Genomic DNA, 16536 nt, shown 5'->3' with positions numbered 1-16536 from the left:
CTTTTGTTTCCTGCATCATTTCAAGTCCCAACGTTTTCTCTCAGACCCTTGGTACGAAGTGACAACTTCATCTGTCCCTCGTCAAAGGGCAGACCTGCAGGTGAAAATGAGGGCAGCTCCGGCGAGGCGGCGTCATCCCTCGCAGCCAGTGCCTTCCGGAGCTCGTCGCGTTGGCGGCTGAGGTACTCACTGTCGTTGCTACCGCGCCGACTTCCGTCGCCAATGCTGCTCGTGTCCCCGTCGCCTCCTCTGACGGAGGACGCCGTGCGTCTTGAAAAGCGGCCAGCCCAGAGGCCGCGAACGCCGCCTACCTTGCGGCCGGGAAGCTCGTCGGAGCCGGCGCTGCAGACGTAGAGGAGGTATTTGAGGTTGGGCAGCGTCTGGCGTATGTCTGGGACTTTGAGGCCTTGGCTGGCGCAGAGGGCTTCGATGTTCTTGTTGAGGAGGAACCAGCCGTAGTCGAAACGGTAGTGGGCTGCTGTTGAACCTCCGCGCGGGATGTAGAGGGGAAAGTCGCGCTGTCTGGCGGCCTGGGCGGAGTTGAGGTCGGTCAGGAGGGAGATGTCATCTCGGATGGAGGAGCGCGAGGCAAAGGGTGTGATGGGATATGGCAGAGGGACGCAGAGGTAATACTGCAAGTGGTCTGTGAGGCTTGCAACGTAGCCGAGGGCGGCGGACAAAAGATCATCATCTGCACCGCGCGATGCGGATGTGTCGTACTCTGAATTAGGGAGCGGCAAGCCCGCGACTTGGAAGTTGAGAGGACCGCCGGAGGGTGTAGGAAGGATCTGATAGATGTGGGCCAGGTCGGAGCATATGCGACGTCGCTGCCCGCGTATCTGGCCTTGGGTGTCAGAAAGCAGAGCCTTGGAGGCGGCGAGGTGCTCCGTCGCGTTGGCTACGTCCTTCTCTGCCTTGTCCTGGAGGGAACGCCCATTGGCAATGGCGTCCCTGCGCGCCTTTAGCGACTCCCGCAGCTCTTCGCGACGCTTCTCGGACGCTTTGAGGGCACGCTGCTCTGCCGCCACGTATTTGCGCGCCAATTTCACCTTCTCTTCGGCCGCGGGGGCCTCATCGTGGGGTATTGTTTCGAGTATATCGTTAATCTGGGAGGTAATCTGTTCCTGGGTGGCAATGGCATCCTGGATGGAGTTGTCGAGCGTCGCGAGCTTCATGAGGGCATTGTAGGAGGATGTATGGAGTGGCGGAAGGTCTTTGGGATGCGCCGGCTTTCCCAAAACATCCAGCGAGTACACACCGTCGGCCAGGTGAAAGATGAGGGCATTGGGAGGGAATTTGTGGTTCTGGAGGCTGCCGATGAAGTGTAGGCTTCGGAGGTCGATAATGTCTTCGAGAAGCAGCGTCCAAGAGGTTCGCTTGGCCCATATCTTGATTGTAAAGACTGGTGCTCTGGTCACAGAGGCTCCATGGTGGTTGAGATCGAAGAATTGAAAATTGAAGTTCTGCGTGATCGTGTTAGCTTCGCCATGTAGGCGTGGTTCCGGTGCTGCTCACGGTCGCGTGCTCCTTCAGCTCGGAGATGTAGATTGGCTCCTCGTCGTCCTCGCAGTGCAGGGAAAAGAACACGTCGGCGGCTCTACCGTCGACGGTCAATTGCAGCATGCGCTGCCTCGTCAGAGGACTGGCCTGGGCGAGGGCGGTGCTCCTGCGCCGCGGCGCCTTGGGGCGGATGTTGTCGCTCGAGAGAGCATGATGGAGATGAGGGGTATCGCGAAGAGCTTCGATCTTGGCGGGCGTCGCATTCAGAAGGGTGTCGTCGATAGTACGGCCCCGGGGTCGGACGAAGCTGAGGTTTCGGAGGTAGATGCCGCGGAGGTGACGAAGCTTGCGGTTCTGGGAGAGGAGGAGGGGTCGGGATTCGGGCGGAGGCATCGTGAGGGAACGGCTTGGCTCAATTCATGACGCTTCTTTGAGGAGGCGGGGGTGGGCGTTGTTTCTTTGGCGAGCTCATGTGTCGCAGGGATACATGGAAGGGGCACAAGACAGGGTTCTGCTGTGAACAAAGGCAAGCCGTGCTCACCGAAGGGATCGTGACGTGGTGAATGTTTGGTGATTCCAGGTGAACTGACGACACTGGAGGTTACAGAGAGCTAGCTGCCGGCGGTCACTGCTGACAACACAAACCGGTAGCAGCAGGAGCAGGAGCAGGGGCAGGAGCACGGGCACCTGCCTCAGTTGGGTGCAGGAGCTCCTGACGCTTGGACTCAAATTGGCTTCGTCTCCACCCCACCACATCGTCATCGCTCATCAAGTGTATTATGTCATCAAATAGGTCAGCAGCATGAACAGGATGAGTATTGTCCAAACCACTGGTCATTCAGTTTTGATAATGTCGAATCCTCATATAACTTGTTTAGGGCTTTTGCATTTGCGATTTTACACCTCAAACAAGTCCCGGTCCCAAAATGAAACTCACCTACTGATGAAATAAATCACCTCATTAAAGCCTGGCAAATATTCGACTCAATAATTGCCGAAACATTATATGAGTGACCAGGTAAGAAACAAATTTCACTGTTTTTCAACATAAGTACTGTTATTATCATCATCATCAATTTCGTGGAAAACAAGCACCTAGACTGCAGCAACTCTAGGTGCAGATACGATGGTGAAAACAGAGGAGACATTAAGGATATCAAGTTCTGGACCCTCGTCATTGGCGTTGAGTGATAAGCTTGACGTCGCTGATGTCATCCGTGGACTTGCCGTTGACGACACTGACGAAGCAACGATGAGACAGATGACGGTATAGCCGAGGCGACAGTGGATGTCCGGGTGATGAAGGAGGGGGTTAGGGAAGGAGATACAAGGATAGCCGAGTCGACAACAAGGGGTGCAATGGTAAGGCTTGAAGAATCAAAACACAGAGTGGCTGGTGATACCCGATGGGCTGTTTGGAGTTGTGGAAATGGGGAACTTGAATCCGTCGAAGATCTCGAGAATGGAGCCAGGGCTAAGAAGAAGCCAGCGCCGGCGACGAGACCGTTTCTACAGAAGACTGCGTTTGTACAAGAGTATCCGCCTCTACGGAAGGTCTGTCTGCACAAAAGTGACTGTTTCTGAAGGGAAAATTGTTGCTGAAGCAAGCGCTGTCTCTGCAGACAAAGCTGCCTCTATGGAAGAGTCTGCTGTGGTCGGAGAGACTGTCGTCGACGCAGAGGCTGCCTCTGTAAAAGACTCCGTCTGTTCCGTAGATATTGTTGATGAAGAAGAGGCCGTCAACAGGGAGGATGCAGTGGATGGCGGGGACAATATCGATGGGAAGAAAGTAGTCGATGGGGAGAGAGCACTCATCAGGGAAGCACCGTGAATTGAGAGGGAGTAGTCGGCGATGAAGAAGCAATTGGTACTGAAGACGGTATCTCTGTTGACTATGTCGTAATCAAAGATTCAGTCGCTGTTGGAGATTCTACTTCAATAGAAGAATCCGGAAGGATAAAGGAATGCTCCTCCACTTCGGCAGATGCTGTCTCTACAGACGACGCTGTCTCCTTATGGGATGATATTGCCGGAAAAGAGTCGGCCTCGGAGGGAGATGCGCCCTGTGCTGTAGAGCTGACTGCAGGATAGCATTCTGCTGTGCGGGTGACTGGTGGTGCAGAAGGGACTGCCGCTGATGACGGTACCAGCTCTCCCGACGAGGAGGCAGTCAGTGTTGGGGACACTGCAGCAGAAGATGCTGCGGCTTCAGAAGTGACCGAAACCTCGGGAAGGATATCGGTCGAGGTCACAGCCAGATCCAGTGACAAACTATGGGCATCTGGAGTTTCGGTAGCCGGCGTCGATGACCCGATGGCGGGGCTGCTTTTGTTTCAAGAGCATAGAGTCGTGCCAAAGGTGGGAAATCTGACAGAGGACGTAGTAAGACTCGCAGACGTTGAACCGATGATGGCGTCAGTGCTTGATACGGCTGGAGTGCTGCTCGCTGGCGTATTTAGGGGTTGTTCGTCGACTGACGCCGTTATACTTGACGACAAATAGGCTTCCGTAGTTTGGGAGTGACGTGGAGATAGCAGGATTAGTGAGAGATGACACGTCCGGCGACGAAGAAAGCGCGGTTGATGGTGGTGACAGAGACGAGGTGATTGTGCTAGTGATTCTATAGGTAGAGCTTGTTTCATCGATGACAGTGGAGACGACCGGGGAGCTGTCACTCAAAGATTTAATTGATGCTTTTAATTTTGAGTCTAAAGTGAGACTGATTGACGTTGTTTCAGATGAAATGGATGATGTCGAGGCAGCTGTTGTTGAAATCGTCGAGGAGGAAGAAGGGGTTGTTAGGTCATCCAGCGGCACTGTAGGTGAAGACGATGAATCCGTTGACAATTTCTTTTGAGTCTGTAGTGGTAGATGGTTCTGTTGTAGATACCGATGTTTCATCTGATAAGTTGACGGAGTAGAGAGCAAGTCACAGATATCCGAAGAAGTCGATGTGGCAATGTCTTCAAACGAAGTAGATGCTAATTCAGTGGTAGAAATGTAACCCTAATCAACGCCGGATTGAGCTGTTTTGAGGGTCTTCTAGGAACTTCTAATTCAATGACATCTACATAAGAGAGACGAAGCAATTTAAGTAGACTCCAATGCCCATTCCATGCGGCTTGGGACAGGCCAAGATGTTCCATGAGACATTCGTGTTTTGAGAAGGCCGAAGAGTCGCGAGACTAACTGCTCCGGACCAGAAGAAGTCTCTACAGTAGGCTTCCACCGAGTACTTCGGAAGACGCGTAAAGGGTGACGGCGATATGAGTCAACCCCCTACCTTCAATGCCACAACTAAACCTCCCTTCCAGTCATCGTATGATGCCTCTCAGCTCCTTACAATAATTAGAAATTCAGCTCAGCTAGTCCATGAACATCTCCAGGGCCTTAGCTGTAATGGCAGGAACTGTGAAGGGGTTGGATGTAGTGGCGAAGTTGCCCGAACGCGGTGTGAACAACCTGCGCGACAGCAGGAGCTACGCTCCGGACCAAGGGTCCAACAGCATGTGACACCATGGATCTCGCCCTTTCCAGCTAGCGATGTGAACGAGGAATGTGCCGGAACCCTGGCACTTTTGATCCTTTGATTACCGATGTGAAAATGATTGATCGTATGATTTTCCCACGTTGTTCAATTATGAGATGATTTCTTGGGTCTTTCTCGTTACATTCCGGTTGCGACTTCAGCCGCACACGATATCTCCCTCGGGCATTATCCGCCGGCGCGGGTGGTCTCCGCAAACTCGAAGTATTCTAGAGGACGGAAACTTACGGTTGGAGACTATTATCTAGATACTGTAGTGCTACATGCGGACCATCGAGGCCCTGCTGAAAGGGAGAACAAGCTTTCATCATTCATCAACCCAGCTCAACCACGAACGGTTGAAATTTTGACGAATGTCCAAGGACAAGACCGGAAAACAAAACTGATCTCCGGACGGTTGACTCCGTCCCGCATCTAATCCCCGCCCCGGACCCGACAACTCGGCTGATCCCTGATCAAACGGCCCCGTCAATCTCCGCCTCCGATCATCCCGCCCGCAGCTTGGTAAAGTGTCTGAGCACCGCAATTGGGGTCTCCTTGTCGTTTCACAGCTCCATGTGAGAAGAAAACAAGCTATCCTAATTCCACGTCATCGACAAACCTTACTGCTCCGCCATTCGGGGAAAACAAGATGCGCCAAGGGTCTTTTCTCCGTTGGGATGGCAAGCAGGCAAATGGTCATTAATTCGCTGGTCCGTCTCACCATTGAGCTGCAACACCCTAGATGAATCGTCTCGTATGGCTCGCGTCGTCCCGTCTTCGGTCTAGAGGATTCTTGAAGGGGCGGAGTGAATCGCCGAGCCACTCACAACTAAGCTTTTGGGGCGCAGAACACCTCGCTGGCGTACGTCACTGAACATGAAAGCTGTGATTCCGCGGGCGTTTGACTACATGCCGGAGAAAATTAAAGGCTACCGTTTCCCCCTCTCGCGCCTCGTCAAACTTCCCCGCTCAACAGTCCATCATGCCTGGAACATCAAGTCGCTAAACGTCAAAGACAATTGACTGCCGTGGGAGAACGATGGAACCGACGACAGAGCCTCAGCACTTCCTCTTGCTCGACCGGGACCATGCAGAAGACGCAATCATAGTGAACCTCGCAAAACGGAGTGATGTAACCCCGCTCTACAGCATCAGCCACAACTCCAAAATGACAAAGATGGAGATTCGGAGAATAAAATGCGACGCCATCTCCACCGAGCACCGACCCATCGGCGCCGTTAAGCTTCGCACGATACCACCTCGAATCGACCTCACGGTCCGTGGCGTCGCCTTCAAAATGGCCCGCAAACACCCCCTGTCAAGCACGTTGGGGTTCCGCTTCCTGGGCGCCGCCGAGATGCGGTGGGAGCAGAACAAGAAGGGCAGGGGCATGCGGCTCGTCGACTTCAACGGTAAAATCCAGGCCCATTTCCGTCCGAGAATGCACGTGGCCAGCCACGTTAATGCCGCCGCTGCCGCCGGCGGTGGGGGCGGGGGCGGGGAAGACGAGAAGAGCGGCCGGAGTAGTCCGGGGCACAAGCCCGGGTGGGGACCCGGCTTCGAGCTGCACGCGACGAAGCTTGCGGACCTGGACCTGGACCTGATAGTCACGACGGGCTTGGCGGCGGCAGAGCATCGTCGGCAGTTGGATGACGACTGGGACCAGGCTGCGGGTGAGGAGCTGGACAAGGCGCGAGGCGGAAGCTGAGACTTCGTGGGGCCAAATTCATTACTCATTAACTCTTTTTGAGTTTTCGTTGATGTTGTTTCTATAATACACCAAAGCTGAAACTGGTATTTGACAGATCGGGCTGATATTGCCGCCTGGATCCAATGAAGTCCCGGTTCGCCAACGCTTACATGCCTATCAGAGTCAAGAATGATGATGTTACGATATGCTCTCATGATCCATAGCGGCCAATTATATCCTGCCATTCACGTTCTTCTGCCACTTTTTCTTCATACGTTTCACGTTTTGTAGTTCCACGTCCGCCCGTATGTCCACTTCGTTCCCCCTCGTTATCAGGACTGGGCGTTTCCCGTCGGCCTGTGCGGCCATTTCGTCTTCGATGGCGATGGGCGTTGACGGAAGCTCCGGCCCCATCGGTGTTTCGGGAATTTCGTGGAACTTGTCTTTGTTGTGGTGCAATATGGATCGCTTCGAGGGTGATGTGCTGATGGTCTTCGTAGTCGCCCTATTCGTCGTGAAGAGTCGTGGGACCTTCTGCAACAACGGCCGTAGTGCTGGAAGACTCGCGCAAAGGATGGCGCAGAATTCTTCAATGATGGACCAAATGACGATGTCGACATTGTCCCAAGTGGTATCAAATGTGCTGGAAAACATGACGAGATATTTGAGCCTAACCATGGTCGTTATGCATGCGCTGTGTTTTGTTAGTCGACTTTCGGCTTCCAGTGCAGTGTGTCCTCTCAACTTACAAAGAGCCCAGACTGAACATTAAGCCTAATGCAATTTTCTTGCGAATATTGAGCTGAAGTTTGTACAGCTCGGGTATCGGTAACACCAAAATTACGAGATCCTCAACAATGCTGAACACCGCCCCCGCGTATCCGATGGCTGTAACGTCCAAGCATTTGCGGTTTGAGTTACTTCTATCCCATACGGAAGATATTGGCGTGCATTGAAAGACGATAGTGAGCAAGAAGATGAGGCCGTGCAGAAGCAGGAAAATGATAAAGTACCGGACCGTGAGCTGGAACCATTTCGCCGGGAAGATGCGCGAGAAGAAGAGCAGGATCGAAATCTTCGCAAAGACCTGGATGAGGATGTAGATCTGCTGGACGGCGTAGAACAGCTTGATGAGTTTCTCGCCGGAGATGGGGTCGACGTTCCAGTAATGGGTCCCGAAGCCTAGATCGGCGCTCGCAATCTCGATGCCGGCTAGGGCAGCTAGAAGAATCTGACCCTTCATCAGCTTCAGGGTCGTCCAGTTGATCACGGACTATTGTACTGACTCACCGTTGCGAAGATTGCCGTCCAGTCGTCCCACCACAGGCGACGAGTAATCATCCATCTCGAAAAGCATCGTAGCGCAACGGCTGGAAAGGTAATAACCGACAGGGCGATGGCGATGGTCTTGACTTCTTGGCTTCTCGACTCTTTTGGGTAGGCGGCGCAGAGGCTGCCCAGAAGTTCCGCGGCAGCTAAGCAAGTAAGTTCGTTGTTCACGTTCTCGTCGGCCGATCTAACATACATATTTGGTCCTTGAAGTTGCAGCTGAGTTGCACGCATGTCGACAAATCCGACTGAAGATCAACATTCGGACATAGGCACTCCGAGACGGTCGCAACCGAAGTCAAGTTGCAATTGCCCTTCGTGATGGTTTGGGTGAGGCATGGAAGCTATCGTGGTTCTGGTCAGCCCTACCATTGATCGGAGAATATTTGTCGTGGTCCACGGCGGGAATGCAGGGAACGATGCAGGGAAGCAAGCAAACAGGCACTTACAGAACAACTGGGGACCTGGGAGAGCAAACCCGTAATGCTCTGCGCCTCAACCGCCGAGATCAAGAACCATAAAAGAGACAGTGACAGCAGCAGCCATCGGCCATGCTGCCGCTGTCTCGCATTCCTGATCATCGCCTGGATATCTCGAGTGAAAGCATGCGCGAAGAACAACAAATCGACATGGGGAAATAACAAAAACCGCGAAAGGTTCAAAGGGAAGAGACGGGGGGGATGGCAGTCAAGAAGTAATGGAATCCACTTCCCACGACGACGACCCAGGGGGGGTCGAAATTCCGCCCGCAACGACCCTGCTTGAAATGAACGAACCACACCTTGTCTGCCCGGCTGCCACTTAACGACGAAGAAGAAACGCAACGCAGTGGGCAGCATTGTGCCCCTCTGACTTGGTCTATGGTGTCGGTGTGTAGCCAAGACCGTAGGCAAGTAGACGAGACGCACCGCCCACCGGCGCAATGTGCAGCAGTGTGTGTGATATGGCACACACACAGGCATGCATTCCACAATTACCCACTCACACACTTACACCAACCAGCTGCCAGCATCGTGCTGTGCGTCTTCTCTGCTCCTGCAGTGCACCATCTAACACCGACGCGGCAGACTTCCGGGCGATATCAGCCAACAGGGCTAGTCGGCCGAAGGACCACCAGGAGGAACATGCAGGGAATCCACATGGCGCCAGCTCTCCCTGACACACGCTTCTGCATGAACCCTGTACCGGCGATGGTTTAGGACCAAGAAGCAAGCTGTCAATGCGTCTAGAAACAGCTCTGTTCTATTGGATGTGGGACGCTGCTCAAATGGTGGTGTCCCCCTCCCGCACGTCGACCTGCTCTAATCGTCTGTAGGCGAGGGAGACCAGCCGAAGAGGCTGCTTCAATCGACTTCAACTGCAACCTTGGGATACGAAAATGTGTCGGCTAAGGGACGGGAGGTGGTATTGGGGTCGGGTTGGGGGCGATGAATCGGGAAGATGTTCCCGGTGATGGGCGGGAATAGGGCCCTGTCAGTGCGGGGGGCCGATCAATCACTAACGACATGCCAAAATAGGCGTTCCACCCTTCTCTATCTCTCTTTTTCTCCGCCCTCCCTGCTCTGCTCTGCTTCCTGGTCAGTGTGGTCCTGGAAGAAGAAGAGCGATCTGCTCGGGTCCTTGCGCATTTGCTATCTCATCTCAGCCAGGGGCAGCTCGTTGCTGACTGGCCGCCGACATGAGACTAGAACCATCAACGCCACATCGGCAACGGCTACGGATCGAGCCAAGTCTGAACTGCACGAGGTCTGACCGAGGTGCTGAAGAACAATCCACATGACTCGGAGGCCAGGGGGGAGGGCAAAATACCCAGGTCTGGAGCGACAGCCTGGTCTGTCATTGTCATGTTGGGTCAAAAAGAGGAAACAAAAGGCGCGTAGGATCGTCCATCAAACCCCTTCAGGATTCGGATCCCTGGGCTTAATTCTCCGTGTTCTACATGCGCTGGATGATGCAAAATCCATTATCAAGCAGCGCCGCCCAGGTCATGGACGATGCAGAAAATGGGCTTTTCGAAGGTTTCCCGCGAGGAACGGGAAGGGCTGCCCTCCTCTACGCATTCCATTCATTCCAGAACCCCCTTGGGCAGAAAGTCAAACAAGAGCGGAAGCGAGGCGCGCCTCTTCGCTGCGTAGCTCTCTCCCCGACCCTCCAAGACGCCCTAAAAATGAGCCGAACGACATCAAACCATGGCCGAACTCTGTTCTTTCGACGGCACACCGGCGCTACAATTCTACTAGCGTAAGGGTCTCCCGCCGCCTGGATCTGCCGACGACGCAATGGTCGTTGAAGAATTTCCGGAATTAGTCCTGGGGGCGTTCATCATCCGCATCGTGCCTGCATGTTCCATCCGCGCGCTAGAATGCCCAGGTGTCGCAGGAACACTGAGAGACAAACGGCAGGATAGAGTTTTTCTCTGCTTCGAAGAAGCTTCTCCCGTTCCGTGTTTTTTGCCCCCCTCAAAGTGCAGCATACCTTGATCCTTCGAGTCGTCATTCCCGTCGTGTCGGGCGCAGATGGGCGTCACGACAGGAGGATCGGATGCCGGGTTGTCTCTTCGATTCGAGGGCATTCGCAGCCGAAAAAGGCTGAATAGTAATCCGTCAGCGCTTCGACTGTCCATTTACATCCTCTCTTTGGCTGAACCGTTCCATTTAACCTTTCACCAGTGTGATAGATGAAGCATGGGGTTTCAGAAACCTCCCATAACGAGGCGGCGGAAACTCCGCGTCTGACGGAAGATGTCTCTGTCAGCGAGGTCCAGGCCGGTCTTATTCCCAGAATCTTCCCCACACAGCTGAGCTTCTTCGTAAATAAGCTGCGGACTCCTTGCGAGGAGGTTGTTTGATCGTCGAGCGGCCGCGGAAATCTTTCCGGGCTGAGAGGAACGAGGGACTTCCTTCTTGCTTTAACACCACAAATGCTGTATCAACAGTATTCCATAATGCGGCTTGAACGAAGCGGCACCAAAAATTGCTCAAAGCCGGTCTCGTGCAATAGATTTTGAGCTATCAACATGCCATACTGTAATTTTGCCGTCTTCTTCGACCTCGCCTACAGCCTCAGTTTCAGCCGCAGCCCTACCCATCTGCCTGGCGATTCAAGATACTCAGATGACTTTCGTTTCTCAGCCTGTCAAATGTCTTCAGACAATTCTTGCTAGTCGGAGTCCGCGGATCCGCAATGGTCAAGCAGGCGACAGAGTCATCGAAAACTCAAGCTTGTTCGTCCGCTATCCCTATCCCTACTCCTATCCCGCCTGACATTCCGCGGTTCAGCATCACCCGCAAACGCCCCGACCACAAGATGGTCAGACACACGACCCAAAAAGGCCGGGCGTTGGACCACTTCAGCAGGAGGCCAGACCGCACATGGGAACGTGCCGCCCCCTTCGAGATCGAGAAGCTTCGAAGATCACTCCACGCCTGATCTCACGCCTGATCTGAGAAGCAAACTTTGACGTCCTCGGGGTCCTGAAGCACCCGATGGGCTTTGCTCGGAAACATGTCCCCCTTCACGGACCACTTCCGTTGGCACGCGGAAAAAGCGGGTGAATCTTCACCAACGGATGCATAGAAGGCCATACCGCGTTCCACCCGGACGGTCCACCGGAACTTTGCCCGGCTCATAGACGCTCATGGTGTGGTCCGTGAGCTCCACAACGGGAAGTCTTCGGCGCCGCTTGCCTTTCGGCCGGCGAGCCGATCGTCTACATGGAAGCGCCCGGATGTACACCACGGCGAGACAAGGTCTGCAGCTCTATCTGACTCATTTTATTGCTGATGGCGCACCCAGAGCTCGATCTATGAGGTCGATGGAAGTGTTGTTTGTTTTCGAGTATTCCATTCTAAACATTCCGCTTCGTTGATCCATCTGGACTTACATGTTCGTCCATTACCGACATTCCTTTGAACTCCATCGCTTAATCATTCGGAAATCTAATACCGCGCGGAAAATTAGGAAATAGGAGCACACCATGATCACATAGCAATTCCGAGAACTTGGTCTGCCTTTGACGACTGGGGCCCCCTATTCCAAGTTCGCCCATACATGTCAATGCGGGAGCTGTTGGAACTCATATCATGGCGCCGATGGTATTGTTTGACGGCGGGTGGCGGCATGAAGCCCGGCATGCTGAAAGGCAATGGACCGGGCGGGGCAACGGGAAGGCGGGCTTGACTCTGGCGTTCGTGACGTTCCTTCTTCTCCCTGAGTCCGCGTTCTGCTTGCTCGAGCTTGAGCCAGTGGAATTCCGATACCGTCGTTGTCTCTACCGGCTGGTCCTTCCATGGTGTAGCCATCGGCCGGATGACTCGAGGAGCCACGGCACGGTTGTGGGTGGGCTTGCCGGGCCACACGGTATATCTCGCCGACCTTCCACGTTTCTTGCAAGGCTTTACGAGGTCATCGTCGAAATTCTTCCTTCGATGGGCGCATCTCGTGAAGAGAGGGACGATCGGCGGTATCGAAATACAGACGATGGCGATGGTGCACTCGGCAATGGAGCACAGAACCCAGCTGACCCAGTTGTCTATGAAAATTCGGAGTCAGTATGTGGAGGTGTGATGCAGTTGACTCAGAGTCTAGGCAGACCACTTACACGTGACATCTACCTCGTTGAGAGTTTGTAAGAAAACAAGCTTAACTATAATGGCAGCACACGCACTGAGAGCCCATCAGCGTCTGGCACATTAAGGTTTGCGATGAGCAACTTACAGTCCAGCAAAGACAAAGAGAATAGTGAGCGCAATTTTCATTGTCGTTGACAGTTTCTCCAACCTCCAGAAGTACGGCAGAGGTGCGGTGCAAAGCAGAACATCAATGGCAATACCGATCGCCGTGCTGACTTTCAAGAAGTCGAAGAAGGGGTAGCAAGACGCGCCGCCAATCGTGGTGTCCCAGGCCGCCGAGACCGGCTTGCATTGGAAGATCACTGCGAATACGGACGCAACAGCGAAGCCGCCGGTGAGAGCTGCGGCACCGTACATCGCGTATCGCATGGTGTTGCTGGTGATGTATCTGAGAAAGGAACATATGGCTGAAAGTCTGGCGAAGGCTATTGCACAAGGGTACAGCGTGTTCTCGATGAACATAATCTAAGCCAGGGTCAGCTTCGTAAGTCCGTTTGCATCGGCGGCTTCATCGAGCCACTGACCATCGTGAGATTTCTCGTGTTCTCAGGAAGAGCCTCGAGGTCGAGATTCCAGTAGTGTTGTCCCAATCCCCAATCCATTGCTGACAGGACCGTCATTAGCGCTGAAGTCCCCATGACACATTAGCCACATACCTATGGGTAAAAGCGAGCAAATGCCAAAGGTAAAGAGTGCCGCGATGATAACCAGCACATCGTCGCTGAAGAAGTTCCTCGTCACCGTGCAACGGACGATGACTCGAACTGGTAGGAACAATCCAACAAGAACAAACGCCGTCAAGTTCACTGCCCATATTACCGTCACCAAATTCGACTTGTCGGTAACCTCCCCATTCATGTTGATCGGCGTGGTGCCGTTGAAAGTGATGTTGGATAAGTGGACCAGCTGTGGTCCGTTTCCGTATTCGAGTTTCATGATGGGCGTAGGCAAATGGTCATCGTCGTGTAAGCCAAGTCGTCGGTAGAGGCGAATAGTAATCGATAGTCAATATCTTTTAGTAATAGTGAAAGTGAAAGGAATGGAATTAACGAAACAAAAGAATATTCCAGAGTCAAGGAAAATGTGTTCACCGAGCGAAAGTGCGCCGCGTGACGGGAGGGCGCCGGCATTTCTACACTTCTTGTTTTCTCGGGTTTCGTTATGACATCAAACAACAGAAGCCACGCGGTTTCACGAGTGATAAAAAAGCGTATGCGCTTCTATACGCGCCATGAAGCATATTCCGCCGAGTCGCCGCGTCAACGGGAGCTAGCCGTAGCACTGAAGCTATGATTCCGAACAGTTGCAGATGCGCGTGCGTTCTCGTGAATCCTTCGCGCCATGGAAGCTTTCTGAATGCCCTCGGAGTGGTCTGGGCTCTAATCTTTCTAAGCTTGACATTTCCTTGCGGTTGAGAGCTCCTTATGCAACATGCAAACGTGAGATCGCGATGATGGCCGCTGCATTTCGCCTCGACAGATGCCAGAGGAAGCGATGACCGATAACATTGTGGTAGAAGCCAGTCAGCTCAGATGAAGTGCCACAGAAGGACTCCGTCTGAAATTAGCAATTTTAAAGAAACGGTTCCTTGTAGGTCGGCGAGGTTGAACTCTAAAAGCTTTTAGTCGTGGGGGATCATGGGCTAGTGCCTGGCTAAGGCGCGTGCATTGATGGTTTAGCTCCCACTTCTTCCTTGAGTACGGCTCACCTGACGACGCCAGGGCGTCTAAAAGTGATGTTGGAGACGGAATTTGCACGTGGAAGGCCCGTTTCCATGAGCCTTGGTCGGTAACAAGTGCCGCGGAGGGAGGATGATGATCTACGCGGGCGCGCTTTTGACGCGTCGGCAATTCATGCTCGTAGGGCTCTAACTACATGAGGATAATGGTGTATGGCGGTTGCAAGGCGTAGTGCTGGGGTTCCAGATGAGACGATGAAACTTGCCACTTAGAAACAACTACCCTTGAAACGAAGATCTCGTGATAAGGCCGAAAAGGAAATGTTCAGGGGTCAGATGAAAGTCCCCAGACTGGCCTAGGCACCATTGACGTGTTTTTAGTGCCTCAAATGCACACTGATTTTGATGATGATCAGGAAAGCTACGATAGCTGGGCCAACTTCTGATGCAGCGATGTTAAATACTTCGCGCCAGTCTGGTCCTGCACATCGAAAAATCCCCTGTATTGAAGTCACCAAAGTTGCGATGAATTTCGAAACATGCCGATCTATCACACCAATCATATTCTATAATATCTAGCCTCATTGCTGGCTCACGATCGCCGGACTATCTCATCAAATTCCAGAGAGGCTGGCCAAAAGACGTCGGTGATTATGTCAAATAAAGACGCACATGAGAAAAAAGGGACATCACTACCAGTCCTCCAACGGGGAAAGCCCAACACCGGCGAAATACTTGTTCACTTCGCTGGTTGTGTTGTCCCACATTCCTCTGATTTGCTTTTGGTCTTTTGACACCGGATGAGGCGTCCCAATTTCTCCAAACGGCTCGAGATATTTCCCCTTGAAGCTTTGAGCGTTGTCGCGTACCGTCTTTGCAGTAGCTGCGAACAACGGTGTCACGGTACCCTGATCAACCGTCAGGAATGACGAGATTCTGACAAGTGAGAAGACGGAACCGCCAATCTCCTTGCAGCCGTCGCTGTCCACGCCACCGGGGTGAACCGAAATGGAGAGGATGGGCACCCCCTGTTCATCCATTAAACGCTGCAGTTCCTGCGCGAACAGCAGGTTGGCAACCTTGGCAGCCCCATATCGAATCATGTCCACCTTGAAAATGTGCCGGCTAGCGAGTCTCCAGTGCATTGGGTAGTAAGGGACGGGGTCCCTCAGGAAGGACGAAGAGTCGAAGACAAATGTGTAGCTCTGCGGGAACATGGCATAGTTGACGTTGGAGCTGAGGGTTATGATTCGTACGTCAGAATTCTTTTCCTTCGTAGCGTTCTTGAGGAGCGGGAGTATGCTGTTCGTGAAGACGAAATGGCCAACATGGCTTGACGGGTATCAGTGTACGGTTACGGAAAAGATGACCTGTCGCTTGCTGCTTACCAGACCGCCATGTGCCATTCCCAACCAGCACCCGCCGTCTCCGTTGAAGCAGTGCAAACGCCAGCATTGTTAACTGTGAAAACGCTGTCAGATTAGGCATGTGTCCGGCCACGCGAGGGCAGGAGGGTCAGCCCACTCAAGATGTCCACCTTGTTCTCCTTCTGTTTCAATTCTTCAGCGGCTGCTCTAACGCTTTTCAAGTTTGACAGGTCAAGGGGTAGCCATATCACTTGATCCTGGTCGAGTTCCGGGTTGCCGATTCGGATGGCTTGCCGGGCCAGCTCCGCCTTGTCCTCCGTCCTTGCCGTGAAGTACACTCTCGCACCGTGGAGGGCAAGGTACTTGACGCACGAAAGACCAATGCCTGAACTGGGACAAGTCAGATCCTGTGACGCTCAATGACACGCATGAGTCGACCAACTTACTTCGCGCCGGTCACCACCACGACCTTTCCCTGAAGGTCCGGCATGTCAGTTGTCGGGCTCCACGTGCCAGGCATGTTGAAAGCGAAAATGAATCAGGTTAGTACATGGACTTCGACTGTGGGGGTGGAGTGAAGAAGGAAACGTAGATTAAGGTGGTCCGAAGATCCAGATTGTTGAGCAAAATAAAATCGTTTTGTATTTGTTTCTTCTCTTGTAGCTTCAATGCCATTGATGCCGCGCAACTTGATCCATCGTGAGTCGGGATTCTTGAAGATGCATTTTCAATCTCGGAGAGAAAGGCACAAAGTCTTTCCGATATCAGGTAATCAGTCAAGCCGGCCAGACCAGAACAAGATACCCAGTCAA

General features: G+C 53.1%; 5 protein-coding genes and 1 pseudogene across 6 annotated transcripts; 1 reads left to right on the top strand and 5 right to left on the bottom strand.

Moving 5' to 3' along the window:
• Window positions 1-20: 20 nt before the first annotated feature.
• On the bottom strand, window positions 21-1893 carry GCG54_00000969 (UV radiation resistance associated protein; the record flags this gene model as incomplete). The annotated part of the gene is made up of 2 exons (XM_045401099.1): window positions 21-1463; window positions 1516-1893. The coding sequence occupies 2 exons, from the start codon at window positions 1891-1893 to the stop codon at window positions 21-23; spliced, it is 1821 nt and encodes a 606-aa protein (XP_045258883.1).
• Window positions 1894-6068: 4175 nt separating this feature from the next.
• Window positions 6069-6737, top strand: GCG54_00000968 (uncharacterized protein; the record flags this gene model as incomplete). Its single annotated transcript, XM_045401098.1, has 1 exon — window positions 6069-6737. One exon carries the CDS (start codon window positions 6069-6071, stop codon window positions 6735-6737), a length of 669 nt encoding a protein of 222 aa, XP_045258882.1.
• Window positions 6738-6950: 213 nt separating this feature from the next.
• On the bottom strand, window positions 6951-8246 carry GCG54_00000967 (uncharacterized protein; the record flags this gene model as incomplete). Its single annotated transcript, XM_045401097.1, is given in 3 exon segments — window positions 6951-7413; window positions 7469-7992; window positions 8010-8246. The coding sequence occupies 3 exon segments, from the start codon at window positions 8244-8246 to the stop codon at window positions 6951-6953; spliced, it is 1224 nt and encodes a 407-aa protein (XP_045258881.1).
• Window positions 8247-8303: 57 nt separating this feature from the next.
• GCG54_00000966 lies at window positions 8304-8629 on the bottom strand (annotated as a pseudogene). The gene has a single exon. A coding segment is annotated over exon 1 (326 nt).
• A 3399-nt stretch (window positions 8630-12028) lies between these two features.
• Window positions 12029-13615, bottom strand: GCG54_00000965 (uncharacterized protein; the record flags this gene model as incomplete). Its single annotated transcript, XM_045401096.1, has 5 exons — window positions 12029-12579; window positions 12649-12713; window positions 12765-13144; window positions 13204-13283; window positions 13336-13615. 5 exons carry the CDS (start codon window positions 13613-13615, stop codon window positions 12029-12031), a joined length of 1356 nt encoding a protein of 451 aa, XP_045258880.1.
• A 1434-nt stretch (window positions 13616-15049) lies between these two features.
• On the bottom strand, window positions 15050-16244 carry GCG54_00000964 (putative oxidoreductase; the record flags this gene model as incomplete). Its single annotated transcript, XM_045401095.1, has 4 exons — window positions 15050-15689; window positions 15746-15818; window positions 15882-16114; window positions 16171-16244. The coding sequence occupies 4 exons, from the start codon at window positions 16242-16244 to the stop codon at window positions 15050-15052; spliced, it is 1020 nt and encodes a 339-aa protein (XP_045258879.1).
• Between the last annotated feature and the right edge of the window lie 292 nt (window positions 16245-16536).

This window comes from Colletotrichum gloeosporioides (genome assembly GCF_011800055.1).
Source record: "Colletotrichum gloeosporioides strain Lc1 chromosome Unknown consensus_83, whole genome shotgun sequence".
NCBI lineage: Eukaryota > Fungi > Ascomycota > Sordariomycetes > Glomerellales > Glomerellaceae > Colletotrichum > Colletotrichum gloeosporioides.
The sequence above is the reverse complement of the archived record's forward strand: the minus strand, read 5'-3'. Positions and strand labels throughout refer to the sequence as shown.